Consider the following 15,969-nt stretch of genomic DNA (forward strand, 5'->3'; position numbering starts at 1 on the left):
TCCTGGTTTCACCAGTTTTTAGTAACATAAGTAAATAACCTTTGTAAAAGGCTACTAGCGAAAAAGCAAATTAAAGTGAATGACAGTAAAGGTAAGTCAGGTTCAGTAATTCACAATAATTTTACAATTACACGATGTATAGGTGTGTTTGTTTGTTTCACACGTTAGGTTAATTACAAATTAGAATTTGACCCAAAAACTATCTATTATGTATAGAAAAAGAAGAGAGTTAATCAAAATACAAGTAACACGTGAGATTTAGTGTATAATTAGTTTTGATAACAAGCAAATATGTCAAAATTCTTACCGTAAATAGAAAAAACTCTTACTCAAGAATAAACTAAAATAAATAACCCCAGATGTTGTCTATACTATGTGTACAACACAGCTCCATTTACCCACCGTCCCCACAACACTTTTATTGCCCCTGCCTCGAGCCAGTGCTGCTTTGTCGACACGCCGCAGTAGAGTGTTTGCTGCAGCGAAGTGCACTGCGAGGCCTCTTTCCTGCAAGGTAACGGAGAATTTTGATTAAAAGGGACCAACGCAAAGGCTTATTAGGTTTTTAGTCGAGGATTTAAGCTTGGGATAGAGGATTAAGGAACTGGAGACTCACTTTGCAGTGCCCAATTCCCTCTAATCACCTATCTCTAAGTTTTCCTGAATTCCTCTTCTCTGACGACATGAAATTCTTAGGCTTACGTGAAAGTGATAGACTGACAAATACTACGCGGTCGCTAGCCAGTAACACACGCAGAACGACGACACCACTTTTGATACCTTTGATGTCACAAGAAATGTTGCCTTGATGTACCTACAAATTATTCTTGCTCCTAGTAAGGATGTCCTGAGACGTGGGCACGAGACTCGCCAACAAAAATACGAAATAACTTGACACCTGTTTGTCTCTCTTGTATAAGAAGTACTGGTTCAACATTAACTTTTATTTTTTCCTTTCACTCTTAAATACGGAGGGAGAGGGAGGGCCAGGGTAATTATGGTTTACTAGGGTTATGCATACTAGACATACTTTTAATAGAATTTTAGTTATAGTTTACAAAATAATATTTGAATAGTACATTGTATATCACATATTTGTAACTAAATGATCCAAGAATTGAAACAAAACACAGTTTAAACTGAGGAGTGACTCTCGTGAGTTTCATTTATTTTCTTCACTCCGCTGGGGTACTGCTCTCATGTCAAGAACAAGAAGCATGAGATCAGTGCATGCACTGCATCGTCCAATCAGTGAGCGATACACAGTAAGGGAGCGGGGCGAGTATCTGAGGATTTCATCGGAGGATGGACTGGTGGTTCCTCGATTATCGCTCCTCCATTATCGCTCCTCGCTCCTCCGAGGAGCGAGGAAATGAAAATAGTCGACCTGAGACAGGGCCTATTTGGCGCTGGAAAAATGTAGTTTCCATAGTTTCCCCACAGCATCAGACGCACATTTATGACGTCCGCTGGCGCTGGCGCATCATAAATACGTCGGATAGCTAAAGTGCAGTCGGATTCTCTAAAGTACCGCAGTCTCTTCCATGGATGGTCTCTTCTCCTAAATTCTTTTTGAATTCTCCTATCCACTATCCCTTAACCCCGTGACGTTTCACTCAGTGGTCAAGGAATAGACGATAGGGTTAGACGTTAGGAGTTGATTTTTGGATTATCCGACCGCAACCTTCGACTGCAGCCATGCTCTGAGGTGATATCAATGAGGCTTCATGTTTATAGCTGATAAAACTTCTGCTACAGTAGAGAGACAGATGAACCATGACACTTATCGACAGCCAAAACAATGCAGTTCCCTTCCGTTTAAAGGAAAATACAGTAACGACTGACCGTAAGTTAAATGAATTTGTAGTAAAACATTCTTGTAGCGTTAGCAACTTCAATGTAGCATTACACTCAGAAGGTGGATTTCCTGCCATTAAAGATGTTGACATGTAGACTGCATTTATGATTTTCGCTGGTCATATTTAACTGATGATTTTACAGATAGGTGATTCAGAATAGACAAGTCGCCTTTGGACTGATCTGACAGCCCTTTGACATGATGACCTACTTTGGAGCAAGAGCAATCCTTCTCAACCTGAGGTACAGTTTCCATAAAGCAGGCTGCTTTACCAGAACCAGGCTCATCCATAGCTCCAGGACATATTTTGTAAAAAGAGGGCAGATACTGTCGCAGATACCCAAGGTGACGTTGCTATGTTGGGGTGCAGTCAATGCATCACCCTGTGCAGCCAGATGCCAGGAAGCCATTCTTCCACATCCAACCGCAGGCAAGAAATCCCTCGCCAAAGTCGAAGTGCGCAAATTCATATTTTTTCTTCGCATTAGCCTTCGTGCATTAGTCCTCCTCCTCAAATTTGGCCCCCTACTCCTCCTCTCGCCCCTGACTCTGGTGTCCACTCGCTGGGCGTCTTGCTGGCTGGGGGCTCTTCTGTGGGTCACTGAAACATCTGGTCCTACTTTCATCAAGCTGGGGCAGTGGGCCAGCACCAGACGGGACATCTTCCCTCAGGAGTTTTGTGAGCGCTTCTCCACGCTTCATGTAAAGGTGCGCCCTCACTCCTGGAGCCACACCAAGCAGTGTCTCCGGAGGGCCTTTGGGGAGGGCTGGAGGAGAGTTTTAATGTTTGACAGCAAAGAGCCGGTGGGTTCAGGGTGTGTGGCTCAGGTGTACAGAGGCTGGGCCAGGACAGACCAGGTGGAGGATCCAGCCTTCCAGTTGTTGGTGGAGGAGATGGAGAAAGAAGACCTGCTGGAGGCATGGGAGGTCCCTGGGCTGGGAGGAGTCGCAAGGGCCCTGCGACAGCTCTGGAGAGGGGGCAAGGAGGAGGAGGGCTATGAGGAGAAAGGTCGCTTTGAGGACAGCAGCACAGAGAAGGGCCATCTGATACCTGTGGCTATCAAGGTGAGTGTTAAAATCACAAAACAGCATCAATGGAGTCATGCCAGAATCATGCCTTCAGTAACCGTTTCTCGGAACAGACTGTCTATATTTTGGCTGTCAGGAGCAGAAGCTTATAAATAGTTTCTGGGGTTGTACAGGTGATTCATCCAGGCGTCAGGAGGCAGGTGGAAATGGACATCCTGCTGATGAAAATGGGCAGTTGGCTCCTGCACTGCCTGCCTGGACTCAAGTGGCTCAGTCTATGTGAGATAGTAGAGGAGTTTGAGCAGCTCATGACTAAACAGGTGGGAATATTCAGATCCCTACTTTTAAAATATACAGAATTTTCAAAAACCTTATTTCTTTAATTGCACATATGAGCCTATTTGTCTACTCTTTTGTGATACTTAAAGAAATACACCCTTTTTTCAGATTGATCTCCGCTTTGAGGCCAAGAATATAGAGCGTTTCCAGGAAAATTTCCGCAATGTGGATTATGTCAAGTTCCCAACTACGTTACGACCATTTGTTACCAGATCTATTTTAGTGGAGACTTTTGAGGTGAGTACAGACGGATTCAAAATGTATACAAAACACTGACAAACATGATTGAGTGGTAGTTTGAGCTCCAAATGTGCAATGTAACACATATCAGAATATCAAAAGCAAACATCTACAACTAATGAAAGATAGTCTTTCTTTTAACTCAACAACAATTGACAAAATGTCAGATTTTCAGGAAACATAGAATAACTGTGGTTTGAAATAATTATGTACATGAAGCCCACGTTGTTCTGTTTATTTTCAACATGTTTTTTCAGGAGAGTGAGCCCATATCCAACTACCTGAGACCTGACATTCCTAAGGAGGTGAAGCAGAGAATCGCCAGAATGGGAATAGAGACCATGCTGAAGATGGTGAGAAATGTCACCTGCAGGATATCTGTTGCATGTTATTTTTACCATTACTCTTATTTCATGACTTGTGTGAATGTGATTAAGATCTTTTAGATTGTATGTTTGCTTATTGTCTCCATCTATATGTCTGTTTTCCAGGTTTTTGTTGACAACTTTGTCCACGGTGATCTCCACCCGGGGAACATTCTGGTCCACTGCTCCGGGCCTCTTCCTGGTTCCTCTGACGGGGCTGGGGTCTCAGGGGAGGCTCAGGGTAAGACCACCCTCACTGACCTGTGGGACACGGTGGTGGTCAGCATCAGACCGGAGCCCTGTCCTCTGCAGCTGGTGCTGCTGGACGCCGGCATCGTAGCCCACCTCAGCGAGCACGACCTGTCCAACCTCAAGGCTGTGTTCACTGCTGTGGTGCTGCATCAGGTAATGAGGTTCATGCTGAACTATGATATAAGGAAAGTCTATGATAAAAATGATTGCATATCATGTAGAACATGGGTGTCCAAACACTAGAGCAGTGGTTCTCAACTGGTCAGGCCTCGGGACCCACTTTTTTCCTTGTCAATAAATCGCGACCCACCCCCATTTTGAACCGCTCAAATCTATTCAACAAAAAATCTGCATTCAATTGTAATTAAAGTGAAGTACAGTGAATATATCCTTATATCCCTTCACAGAACTAAAGTATGCTTTTAAAGAAAGTGTCATCTGATGAAGGTCATTAAGTTTCTAGAATCAAAGTTGAACTGTATAACCAAAAAAGGCGCACTTGACTTGTATTCATTCAATAAAAAGGCAGACATGGCGCCAATCCTGCAAATTCATCATACGTGAAAACGTGTCATGCTGTAAACCCAACCCCAGCAGGGGGGTCTGGGGGGATTCTCAGAAGATTTTTTGAAATACTAACATATAAATACGCATTCTGGTACACTCTGAGAAGAAAATAAAGAAATCTATTACCACCAGACATATTTAATAATAGTTTATGCCATTTTTTGATTTTTGTTCTGACAGCTGAACTTGCTGCTCCTCACAGAGAGAAGAGTAAAGAGGAGATATCTGTGTGAAATACATTAAATTGTGGGTAAGGGTAGATAGCTCCCATTGTTCTGTGGCCTGTCAATCATCAAACGGGGGGTCGTATTTCATTACGTGTTAATTTTTATCTGAATATGTACCCATGGATGTATAAAGAGTAGTTCTAGCGAAAAGTTATTCTCTGTCTGGACTTCCGGCAACAAAACCATGCCGTTATCTTGATTCTGATTGACCAGAAGACTCAAAAAAACCTCAGCAAACATGTTTTATTGAGAAGATTATCACTACAGTACGTCACTGAAGTTTTCAAAACCGTTGATGTTCTCCGGCATTTCCAGTCCAACGCCTAATGCATGCGCAGAATTAGAAAATTGGGCTTTCAAAATAAAAGTTACAGTAGACTTTTTTTGGAAAAGAAAACAGTTATCATTTTCTTTTTTCACTCCCACATCTGCGACCTACTCGAAATGGGTCGCGACCATAGACTGTGGTCGCGACCCACCAGTTGAGAACCACTGCACTAGAGGTCAGGTTTATTGCCTCATAAGTGAAGTTATAAGTTAGCAAAATCAATCAAATTTAAGTAAATGATGCTTGATCAGCCTACATCACAGCTTTCCATAGGGTTTTGTTTATTTTGTTAGCAGCTCATTCCTTAAAACAGAAGCCTTGGATTGATTATCATAAGAGGAAATAGGAAGGGTATATTCAAAGGTTGTTATGTTAATAAGTTGTTGGGCTTTTTTCTTATCAATTTAGTTTGCACACCCCTGATGTAGAAGATGGGTTTCAAGCAGTGTACTTATATTAGCCCTTAATGACCTTTTTTTAAATGGCTAACAAGAAATGTATGTAATCTGTAGGTCACATAAAACCTCCAGCTTTGACTAACTGTTGCCATGGTTTTGGATTTCCTTTTCTCAGGGCGAGCGAGTGGCAGAGTTGCTCCTGAATCACGCTCGGGCCAATGATTGCCAAGATGTCCCGCAGTTTAAGAAGGAGATGGCCCAGCTGGTGGACAATGCTCTCAGCAAAAGCCTCTCCCTGGGAAAGGTACTTACCTGGAATGGCAAATATCTCAGTGTTATACTTATTCCTATGCACACACAGTTTATGGTGTTTCTTGGTTTTCTGTTGGGGAATAACAGTCACTAAAGATTTCTCATGATGTCTTTTGTTTGCTGTGTTTATAGTTCCAAGTGGGGGAATTGCTGTCCAGAGTCTTTGGTGTACTCATCAAGCACAAGGTAAAATATCAGGTTACATATTTATGTTAAAAAAAACTACTACTGTAGCTTTAAATGCTGTACTTAGGATACTGCCAACTGTCAATCAGGGGAGGAAACATCATTTGAATCCCTGATGGGACGTGGCAATGTAGTTTAAAACATAATTATACTGTCAATGAATATTTGGTTTTATTTTCTTAACTGAGAAATCTATGAATAATACAAGTCTTTAAAGACATAATGCTATACTTCAAGGTCTTCAAAACTATCTTTGTACACGTGTCATTTGAGCTGGTTTAATACAAGTACCAGCTTTGTTGCAGAAAGGTGTTTGATCAGCTATTAAACTCAATGTTGATTGTTTTTCTAGGTGAAGCTGGAGAGTAACTTTGCCTCCGTTGTGTTTGCCATCATGGTGCTGGAGGGTCTCGGCAGGACACTGGATCCAAACTTGGACATACTGGATATTGTCAAACCTCTGCTGCTAAAAAACTATACCTCAAGGCTCTGACACACACACAAGAGCTTAAGCACACTGGGCATCTGTAACAACGCAACACACCTACACTCTATATATTTTATACATATAGTAGATCTAGAGAGAGTGCATGTGTGTGCTGTGTTCTCGATATAGTGGTGGTTGTATTCAAGCTAACAAGATGCCACTGTGGGGGCCAAAAACACAGTTTCTTCACTCCATACCTCATTTTTAATTTGTTGTATTCCCACTTTGATCTCTGCTTCTCATGCGTTTCATCATCTACTGTGTTTGTGCTATCATTTAATTTAGAGGAAAAGAATCTTCCAGGCGCCTCTAACTGAGCCTAATGAAGGAGAGTGTGTTCTTTACACGAAGCAATCTCGTGTTTATTGAGTGCTAATGGACTCGGACATAGATTGCATCAGAGACCATTTGTAGTGATTTAAGATATAAGAGGAAATACTGTGACTGTCCCTTGTTGCTCTCCAATGCATGTTTAACTTTTCAATGACTGATATTGATCTCAAGATGTCTTTTATTGCTCTGTATTTTATTGCATCCGAGATAATGTTGTCTAATGGGCCATATTTGCTCTTGTATGAATCACTATACTGTTCCATTGACGAAGTGAAGGCTAGACTAAGTGTGCACACAACTGAACCATCTCTTCTAACTTTCCATTAAAATAGTGGGAACACTTTTATGAATTATTCATTTCAATAAAAAAGGAATCTGTTAAATGATGTTTGTTTTTGTTACCAAGTGAAGGTTTTCTCACCTTTTAGTGACTGGTGCTGCTTCAAAGCAGAACATTCATTACATCATGGGCACAGTATCCATTAATTTACAATTTTATTAAATCTGTCAATGAAAAACACAGACGAGAGATGCGTTTCTGTCAATGTCATCAGGAAGAACAGTCAGCATGGCTGAAAGAGTGAAATCAGGAGGTTTTTGGTGCAAAAAAAACTCATCACATACCCTTTATTGCAAAACTGTTGACTTTTTCTTTTATCACCATCAAGAGCCCAGATAGAGCAGCACTGTTCAAGTAAGGAGGGAGGGGAGAGGTGACAACTGTGTAAAAAAAATCTTCAATAATAATTAATAATAACAATGACAAAAGAAAGTCAAAACATCTCTAAAAGACAAACACAATCACCTCAGTATAAGACGAGATTATGTCACGGTCACAACAACCAGAGAAAAGTTGTTTTATTTTTTTCCCTCTTTTTTTAATGAATTAAATAGTTTTTAAAAATATCTCACCATTTACTTATACTCATCTTTTTTCATTTATTGCGAAAAATAGGCAACTGGACTAATTGTGACGATGTTCTCTTGTGTGTGTTTCTGTGTGTGTGTGTGTGTGTGTGTGTGTGTGTGTGTGTGTGTAACAGAGAAATAGAGATTAAGTGGAGAGATAAAGTGGAACGTCTCGGAGCGTCGGCACTGAGAGTAGCAGCAGTGTGTGGCAATGCAGTACTCTCATCCAGCCACCAGGTGGCACAATTCAGTATGAACATCCCTCCAGGGCCGGAGCGATGGCCCACTGTGTCAGAGGAAGTTAAAATATGCCAACGACAGCCTCTGTTTTTGGAATGATGCTTGTGTGTTGAAACTTTGTCCACGGTCGCTTGTCTGCGTTGCAAGATCTCAGTTCTATGTACAAAGGTTTCAAATCCCTGAAGGACATCTACAAAGACAAGTGCAACCTCCATGTGACCATCCCCTTTCTGGAATAGTTAAGGGATCAAAGGGGAATAGTACCAATCAGATAGATTAGGTAAACGTGCCACGACAGAATCAACAGAATTGTTCTTGGGAATAAAATTCAGGAATGATGGCTGAGGACCAAGAATTAGGGATGTCAAAAGCTGAAGGGGAACAGGTTGTAACATAGTTTCCTCACTCAAAGGGGGCACCAAAATATCCTAACACAAGTCTTTCTAACATAATGTCCAAGAGAGGTGATGAAACAGGAAAGAAAGCAGCGTAATGCACAAATAAAATATCGCATCCATCGTCCATTTGTTATATCCGTTCATGCTGATCCATCAGTCTCTCCATGCATTTTAAAAATAGTCTTTTAAGACCAAGCAGTCCTCCTCCGTGTTGAATTGATTGTATTTTGTTTAATGCTCGTCCCGCACTTTATCTGTCAGTCTTTGTCAGCCCCCTGGAGGACTGGCTGCCCTCCAGTTCTCTGAGGCGGCCCCCAGCAGGAGCATATAGCTCATTTACAAGGTGGATAGAAGGGACACCAAACAGTTAGGAGGGGCTTCTTGGGATTGGATTTGTGGAAGAAATCAGGGTGTAAACTTTAAGTACGGTGTGGGTGTGCGTCCTTCCATAGCAGGGTGAGGGAGCGCAAGGAAGGCCAACAGGGCTGGAAAGAGAGAAGAAGGGTCTATGTATAGATCTTAAGCTCAGCGCTCATTATCTTCTCCTAAACACAATTGTCTTTGAGGCCCAAGCTACGTTAAGGTCATGGCAGATGAAGCTTCTCGTTGACTTTTGTTTCACATCATCGAAAAGATCAGCAGCTCTCAGTGATCCATGACTGGATCCAAACAAGGTAAAACTGAGAATTCGTAGGAGATTAGATGGAAGGGACTGGCTCTCCACGGCAGAACAAAGCACATCTGTTCCCAGACTTCTCCCTTTTACGTGAGCAGCATCTATCTTTAAATTATCTTTTTGGGAGATGTTTTGGAAGACACAGCTACTATGCCAAATTATCTCCATATGCTTGTCTTTGAATTCCTTTTGGGAATGTATGAGGGGCTTGTGTGGTATTTAAGCCTACTCAGATAAGCATGAAATGGATGTGTGGGATAGGGCAGGAAAGAATAATCATCTACTCCGACTGTCTTTAGCTTCTCTCCATGCTGTTGTTCCACCGGCTGCCACCAGGGGGGGGGATGTTTGGGCTAACAGTGGGGGGACGAAGGGAGGAGGGCATCTGATCAGACATTGTGGCTACGAGTTGAGCCAGGGGTGGTTGAGGCATTCGCCGGCCGAGGCCCTCTTCTCGGGAACCATCTCCAGCATGGGCAGCAGGAACTGGGTGAAGAGGCCGGCGTCTTCGTGCGCCCAGCCGTACTTCTCCACCAGCACGTCAAACAGGGACCAGGGCTTCAGCTTGGTGATGTGCCGCAGCTCGCCTGCAGGGGGCGACAGAGAGCAGAGTCAATGACAGCATGAGGATGTGAGAGATAAAACAGAAGGGCGGAGTTAAGAGGGTCGGTTCACCAAAATGTAGTTTCTGTTCGAAAAACCCAAAAGACTGGTGATAGTACTAAGGTTACTTTTAAGAAGGATCATCCAAAAACTACAATGAATTATCTGTGGACAACTTGTAATGGATACGATGTTCATTCATTATGAGGAACATGGCACTGTGGCTTATTTTGTGTAAACACTAGGCCTACATATGCTGTCTGCTACTGTAAAAATACATAGACCTACACATTTGTATAATACATGGCTGAAAATAGTCCCCAACTACTAACTGACTATTTACACCTGTTAAAGTAATGTAAGCTAAAAAAAAGTACACTTAGGTAAGCCATTTTAGAAATTAAATGTACTATATATATTTTTGTCCCATTAGGCAGTAACAAATAGATTGCCACGGACGGTATTGAGATCAGAAAGGGTTGGTCGACAGACAGGTTTGTTGGTTTTGTTTTGTATGTTGGTTGATGTAAAAAGATCAAACACCAGCATTATCATTTTACTTCACTTAGTAATATCTAGCCATGCAGATCGTTTTAGTTTTGACTCTTCACTTAAGATATTTATCTCAGAGATCTCAGCCTCCACCTCATGACGGTCAACATTTAAAAAAAAAATCACACTAATAAAAACAGTGCTCAGTGAAGTATGTACAGATGGTACAGAGTTAGGGTGGGAGATTCAACTAACTTTATTATACCAGGGCCAGAATTACAGATATCACCATCAATACCTTTCTATTATTAAAAGCAGCCATTGATTTTTAAGAACGTGAGCTTACATGAGACAAATTGTGTATTTATTCTTAAAAAGCTGCAGGTTGTTACTCTACACTGTATACAGGACTTGGTCATTTACAGTGACTATGAAACATTTAAAAAAAGATATTGCTGTTTAACTTTGTAATTGTTCAATGTTTTGTGCCAAAAAACAAAAATATATCTGCCCGGACAGATTCCACAAAAGGCAAGACATGCTTTGGGGTTATTTGGGTGAACTGACTCTTAAATCCTTGGCCAAAGCAGGCCATAATTCTGCAGGCTCCAGCCAAACACTACAGCAGCTGATTTCCCTGGTATCATTGCCACTGTGAACATGTGTTACACTGTGAGCTGCTGTAATGATGGGGTTGAGTAACCTGTAGAATTATTGTCTGCAAACCACAAGAACAGAGGGCGACAGGTAGAGAGAGAGAGAAGTGGAGATGTAATGGAAACACACGAGGAGAGGAAGTTGTTCTTTATTAAATAGAGAAAGAACATGGTTGTCTGGGAGCGGATGATTAATGATGGAGGCAAAACCCAAGGGTCAGTTCAAACCACAGCTGCCATGGTAACCTCTCCTTCCTATACACTGATTGGAGAACATGAGATGGGAGAAAGGAAACCATCGAGATTCCTTTTATTGTATTGATGAAGTTTTAGTGTCTAAAAGGACGTTTTTTTGCATTATTACAGACATTGACTGTCCCAAATGACTGTGTACTTATAATCTTTACACCTGTGTTTTATGAAAGTGTTCAATTGTTTTGTCTCCCCCATCAATGTGCATGAAGGAAACGCAGCCGCTTGATTGCACCGCACGTCAGAAAGCAGACAGCAGAAGCCCGGAGAGACAGAGCGGGAAAAGTCAGACCAGATTAACGGAGCGCCAGGGGATAAAAGAGAGAACATTGAGACATCAAGTGCAGGCACAGACCTCAGATAGAGACAACATCAAAGGCAAAATATTCAGGTCTCATGACACGTTATAAAGAATATACGAGCAGAAAGGGAAGGAGATTGGGGGGAAAAGAGAATAAATGAGAGAGTGCAAAGGGTTATCGGCTGTACCAAACACAGATCCAGACACTTACCCGGCTCATAGAGGAGCAGTCAGAGACATTTAAGACCTGAGGTGCAGTAAAGCCTCACTGTTCTGAGAGTACGACTTTACTCTCATTGGTATTGTAAATCCTGCCTTTGTAATCTTATTCCTAGAATAGACTACCTTCTTCTTTAACCCTAACCCTAACCATTAAGTTATTGATTTACCCTCAAAATACAATCTGTAGAGGTGAATTACTTCAAGCGAAATTGGTTGTTTTGATTCTGGTTGTTTCATACATTTATATTTCAAATTAAATCATTATAAAAAAAGGTATAAACAATCTATGCTGGTTCGTTGAAATCTATATTAAAATAATACATGTCTATAAATGTCTGATTTTTCCTCTGATGGCAGTGAATTAAATGAACCATTTTGTTGCATTCCATAAGTAGAAATCAGTATTACTTTATTAATTATATTTTCTTTTGCCGATTGTCCAAAGGGGTATTAAAAAATATTATTATATTTTATTATGACTATATTATATAGGACCAGTTTCCTACTACATATAAGAAAAATACTTCAAATATGTACAACAAAATCAGCAAAACCTGATTTGACTTTTTTTAATCAAGTAATGTAGTCTTTGAATTGCTTTAACAATGAACATGTTTTTGTGTCAAATGTAATTTACTTCAGGCCACAGCAGGTGTGCCTTTATTTAGGAATGTGTTTTTATTGACCTATTAAACCATGAAAATGTTGTCTTTCCAGAGAACAAAAAACGACATAAACCTGAAGCCTAAAACTCAAATACAATGTGATCATTTCATAATGATGCAATATTAATGGAAATCAATAAAGCTACAATTATTAATGGAATATTTGCTGTGAAAAAACGATTTGAACTGCCTTCATTTAGTACTACTACTGTAGCAGTACTACAAAAGTAATGACACTAAAAACGTCCCAAAACCTCTACGCAGCTCCTCCTCTCACAAAGCTACATGAGGCCTCCCCTGCCCTTCTCCTGACGACCTTTGACCCCGGTGTTGTTTACCTTTCTTGGAGAAAAACTCTCGGCTGAACTTCCCGGCAGCGAACACTTTGCGTGGTACCTTCCCAAGGAGCTCCATGATCAGAGCGATGTGGTCTGCCCACCACCACATACATCACAGAGGGAACAGGCACGATTCAGCATTACAACATGCACACACACACATCAACACGGCGGGCTGTATGGGACCGACACACACTGCTGCCTTGGGCTGCTCCACGGAACACACAGCTACTTTAACCCCTCAAGTGGTGGGGATTTCATGAGATTGATCCCACTGATTTCAGTCAAAATGTTTAATTAAAGGTCCCCTATGATACTGTTTTTCATCAATATATTACAGGTCTCAGATATATACAAAACATGTGTCTGGAGTGTTTGTCTCCAAATACCAAACAGATCATTGCAGCATTACCCATAATCCCCTCTGTTTCAGCCCTGTTTTAAAAGTGCTGATTCTCTGTCTGTTACTTTAGATGAAAATAAGGAGCCCCTCCCCACGCCCCTCTGAGAGATATTTCGTTAAAGATAACACAATGGTGCTCTAGAAGGAGATTCAGGTGATAAGGGGGGGGGGTTCCTTGGTTGCTGATTGGCTAATGGTTACACAAGCCAAAAAATCGTTATGACATCATAAAGTGGCCAAAATCTGATCAGCTCATTTTCAGACAGTTTTTTATATAAATGGATCAGGACAAAAAGAGAGAGAATCTTTGTTCCTGAAACTTTCAGAATCTCTTTACACAGAGGAGACACATGTTGATGTATAAAAGACGTGAAAAAGTGGATTTTGCATAATAGGTGACCTTTAATACATCCAGTTATTACCTATCTAATCCACAGCAATATAAGCTTATTTTATTATGGGTTAAGCTAGTGTCCATGTCTGTAAGTTTTAGGCCTCTGTGTGTCCCAGTCCCACCAGCTCTCTAGCCAGCGCTACCTCTTCTGTTGAAGAACTCCCGGGAGTATTTTCCGGAGAGCGCAAAGTGCCTCGGAATACAGCCGAGCAGCTCTATGATGTGGGCTATGTGGTCTATAGAGGAGAGAGGGAGGTGGGAGGGAGGGAGGGAGGGGAAGGGGGAAAGGAAGAAGGACGAAGAAGAAAAAGAGAAAGAAGAAAGACAAGGAAGGGGAAACTTAAATAAAAGAGAAGGAGAGATAGAGGGTAGAATGTGGATAGGGAAATAAATAAGGAAGTGACAGATACAAAAGATCATGGAGGGGTTTGGGGAGGAGTAAAAAGAGAGGGGAGAGGAAGGAAAAAAGAGAAAGTCACAGACAGTAAAGGAGAAAAACCTGTGTTAGTGAGCTGTGCCTCCACAGCAGAGGTGATGAAATGAAATAATCAGCCTTGGAATAAAAGAGACATGCATGAGATTCAGAGTTGAATGAAGTGAAACCTGAAGCTAGATTTTCTAGTTGGCCTCAATGGAGGGAGATGAAAGGTTTAAATCAAGATCAATCTGACACTGGCTTATTGCCTGTGCAAAACGTGCCAAACGAGGCTAACTGTGAGTCACATGCAATGGGAACAATGACAGGACGAGCTGGTGAGATCAAAGCTCACAGGAGATAAAGAGATGAGGTGAGGAAGAGGGTGCATACACAGGGTCTGATTTTCTTTATGAATGAACATGTGACTTCATGCTTCTGTCACTAACTGTCACCGTTTAACTGTTTCTACAAAACAGATCTGGTATGCTACAAAAGTCTATGGATTGAGAACAATGACAGGACAATGTGTGATGTCTCTCTATATCTAAGAAAGGTTGGGTGAAGATGAGTGGAGGCAAAGCAGCAGAATAAAAGGACAGAATTTACAGTTGACAGTGGATAGGGGGATTTGGGGAAGGGGGTAGCTAAACTCATTTTGGCCATTTTTATCAATGTATACGTTTTTAATTTATAATTAATAAATTAGTATTGGTATATCACAGTTCTTGGCCATTGTTCAGATGCATTGTTAGAAACAATAGCCACACTTTTCTGTGGACGACATGCTGACAAAACCACACATGCATGCTTAAAACTGTACAGTCTATGAAAAGAAAAAAAGTGTACAGATCTGATTTTGGTGTCTGCACTTGTATTAAGCGTTTTTCAAACTTAATTACAAGTAAATTAAAGTTTAGTGAATGAATTTCAAGCTGTGACTGCATCAGTGCATGTTGTGGCACACTTGGCATCAATGCATCTGAACAATGGATTCAATCGGTAAAGCAAATTGAGATTGAATAGCACACAGACACATTTTATACAAAAATACCTCAAATTAAAGTAAGAACACTTTCAAAAACATTTAGCGACATTTTCCATTAATATTAGCTCTTTTTCATTTAATAATGCACATCTAGAGAATTCAAATGTAATACTAATAAGTCTTTAAATACAACTTTCCCCTGGGGAACACCTACGAAAGCATTTTACTGTATATTTCTATATTTGTCTGTTTACACCATGAACATTTAAACACTCACCCTCATCACGGGAGTAGTCCTCTCCAGAGTGGGGCTCAAATAAGTAATCTCCAGTGGCCAGCTCAAAGGTCTACAAGAGATCAAATTAAATATTTTACTCGAGTCTATACTGATATAAAGGAATGAGTTACACCAGTGGCGAACCGTCAGGGCCTTCAAGGTATTCAGAGAATACCCTGGAACACTCAGATAAAACAAACAAAAAATCAATTTAATTATATAAATAAAATGTAATAAAATGTATATAAAATGAATAAATGAGAATCGTATCTGTGTTGTTTATCTGTAATATTACAGTGTTACGTTGATTTGTTTGTCCTTCTCGGACCATGCACTACGCATTTCAGTGGTTTTGTGTTAGAAAAGAAAGCAACCAATCAGATCTTGTTCTGGGTCTCTGGGTAGAATATCCTTCAACCAAGGTATTCTACATCCTTGATAGAATGCCCTGGCCGTTGCACTGAATGAGAGCGTACCTTTGGACTGACAGCTTGATCAACCAATCATTTATTGATTTGTAGCCAATGGGCGTATTCTTTCAGAGTTTCCCTCGGTTCCAGGGTACTCTAGTCTAGATGGCCCGCTAACTGGCTCCAGACAGAGGATCTAGGAATGCGACGAAGCAATTCATGCCGTTTTATTGTTTTTAACGTTGAAATGACAAGTGCAAAAGGTGAAGATGAAGTTGTTGCGGAATTGTTGTGAGTACCCTTTTCAAGACAACAATTCAGTGAAAAGACGGACATTATAACGCCGGGTGGGGGGCGCCGGGGGCGGGCCGCGGGCGGCGCGCCGGGGGGCGTGTGCTCGTGTGGCTCC

General features: G+C 41.2%; 4 protein-coding genes across 5 annotated transcripts in view; 2 read left to right on the forward strand and 2 right to left on the reverse strand.

Annotated features, from left to right (window-relative positions):
- Positions 1-15,969, forward strand: part of matk (megakaryocyte-associated tyrosine kinase) — a 634,871-nt gene that overhangs the window by 259,660 nt on the left and 359,242 nt on the right. The gene's annotated exons all lie outside the window — the stretch shown is intronic.
- The window catches only part of perp (p53 apoptosis effector related to pmp22), a 57,488-nt gene that overhangs the window by 13,753 nt on the left and 27,766 nt on the right, over positions 1-15,969 (reverse strand). The gene's annotated exons all lie outside the window — the stretch shown is intronic.
- On the forward strand, positions 1,638-8,123 carry adck2 (aarF domain containing kinase 2). Of its 2 annotated transcripts, XM_010782941.1 has the most exons (9): positions 1,638-1,846; positions 2,002-2,923; positions 3,061-3,207; positions 3,335-3,463; positions 3,724-3,819; positions 3,958-4,236; positions 5,779-5,907; positions 6,048-6,101; positions 6,454-8,123. In XM_010782941.1, exons 2-9 carry the CDS (start codon positions 2,057-2,059, stop codon positions 6,592-6,594), a joined length of 1,842 nt encoding a protein of 613 aa, XP_010781243.1. In that variant the 5' UTR covers positions 1,638-1,846; positions 2,002-2,056; the 3' UTR covers positions 6,595-8,123. The 2 variants fall into 2 exon arrangements, with proteins under 2 accessions (XP_010781243.1, XP_010781242.1); XM_010782940.1 differs by having other exon boundaries at positions 1,638-2,923.
- On the reverse strand, positions 7,532-15,227 carry LOC104955580 (SRSF protein kinase 2). The gene is made up of 3 exons (XM_010782939.1): positions 15,151-15,227; positions 12,674-12,766; positions 7,532-9,731 (listed from the first exon to the last, which is right to left on the reverse strand). The coding sequence occupies exons 2-3, from the start codon at positions 12,747-12,749 to the stop codon at positions 9,547-9,549; spliced, it is 261 nt and encodes an 86-aa protein (XP_010781241.1). The 5' UTR covers positions 12,750-12,766; positions 15,151-15,227; the 3' UTR covers positions 7,532-9,546.

The sequence above is a fragment of the Notothenia coriiceps genome, unplaced genomic scaffold, assembly GCF_000735185.1.
Source record: "Notothenia coriiceps isolate Sejong01 unplaced genomic scaffold, NC01 NC01_scaffold00024668, whole genome shotgun sequence".
Taxonomy (NCBI): domain Eukaryota; kingdom Metazoa; phylum Chordata; class Actinopteri; order Perciformes; family Nototheniidae; genus Notothenia; species Notothenia coriiceps.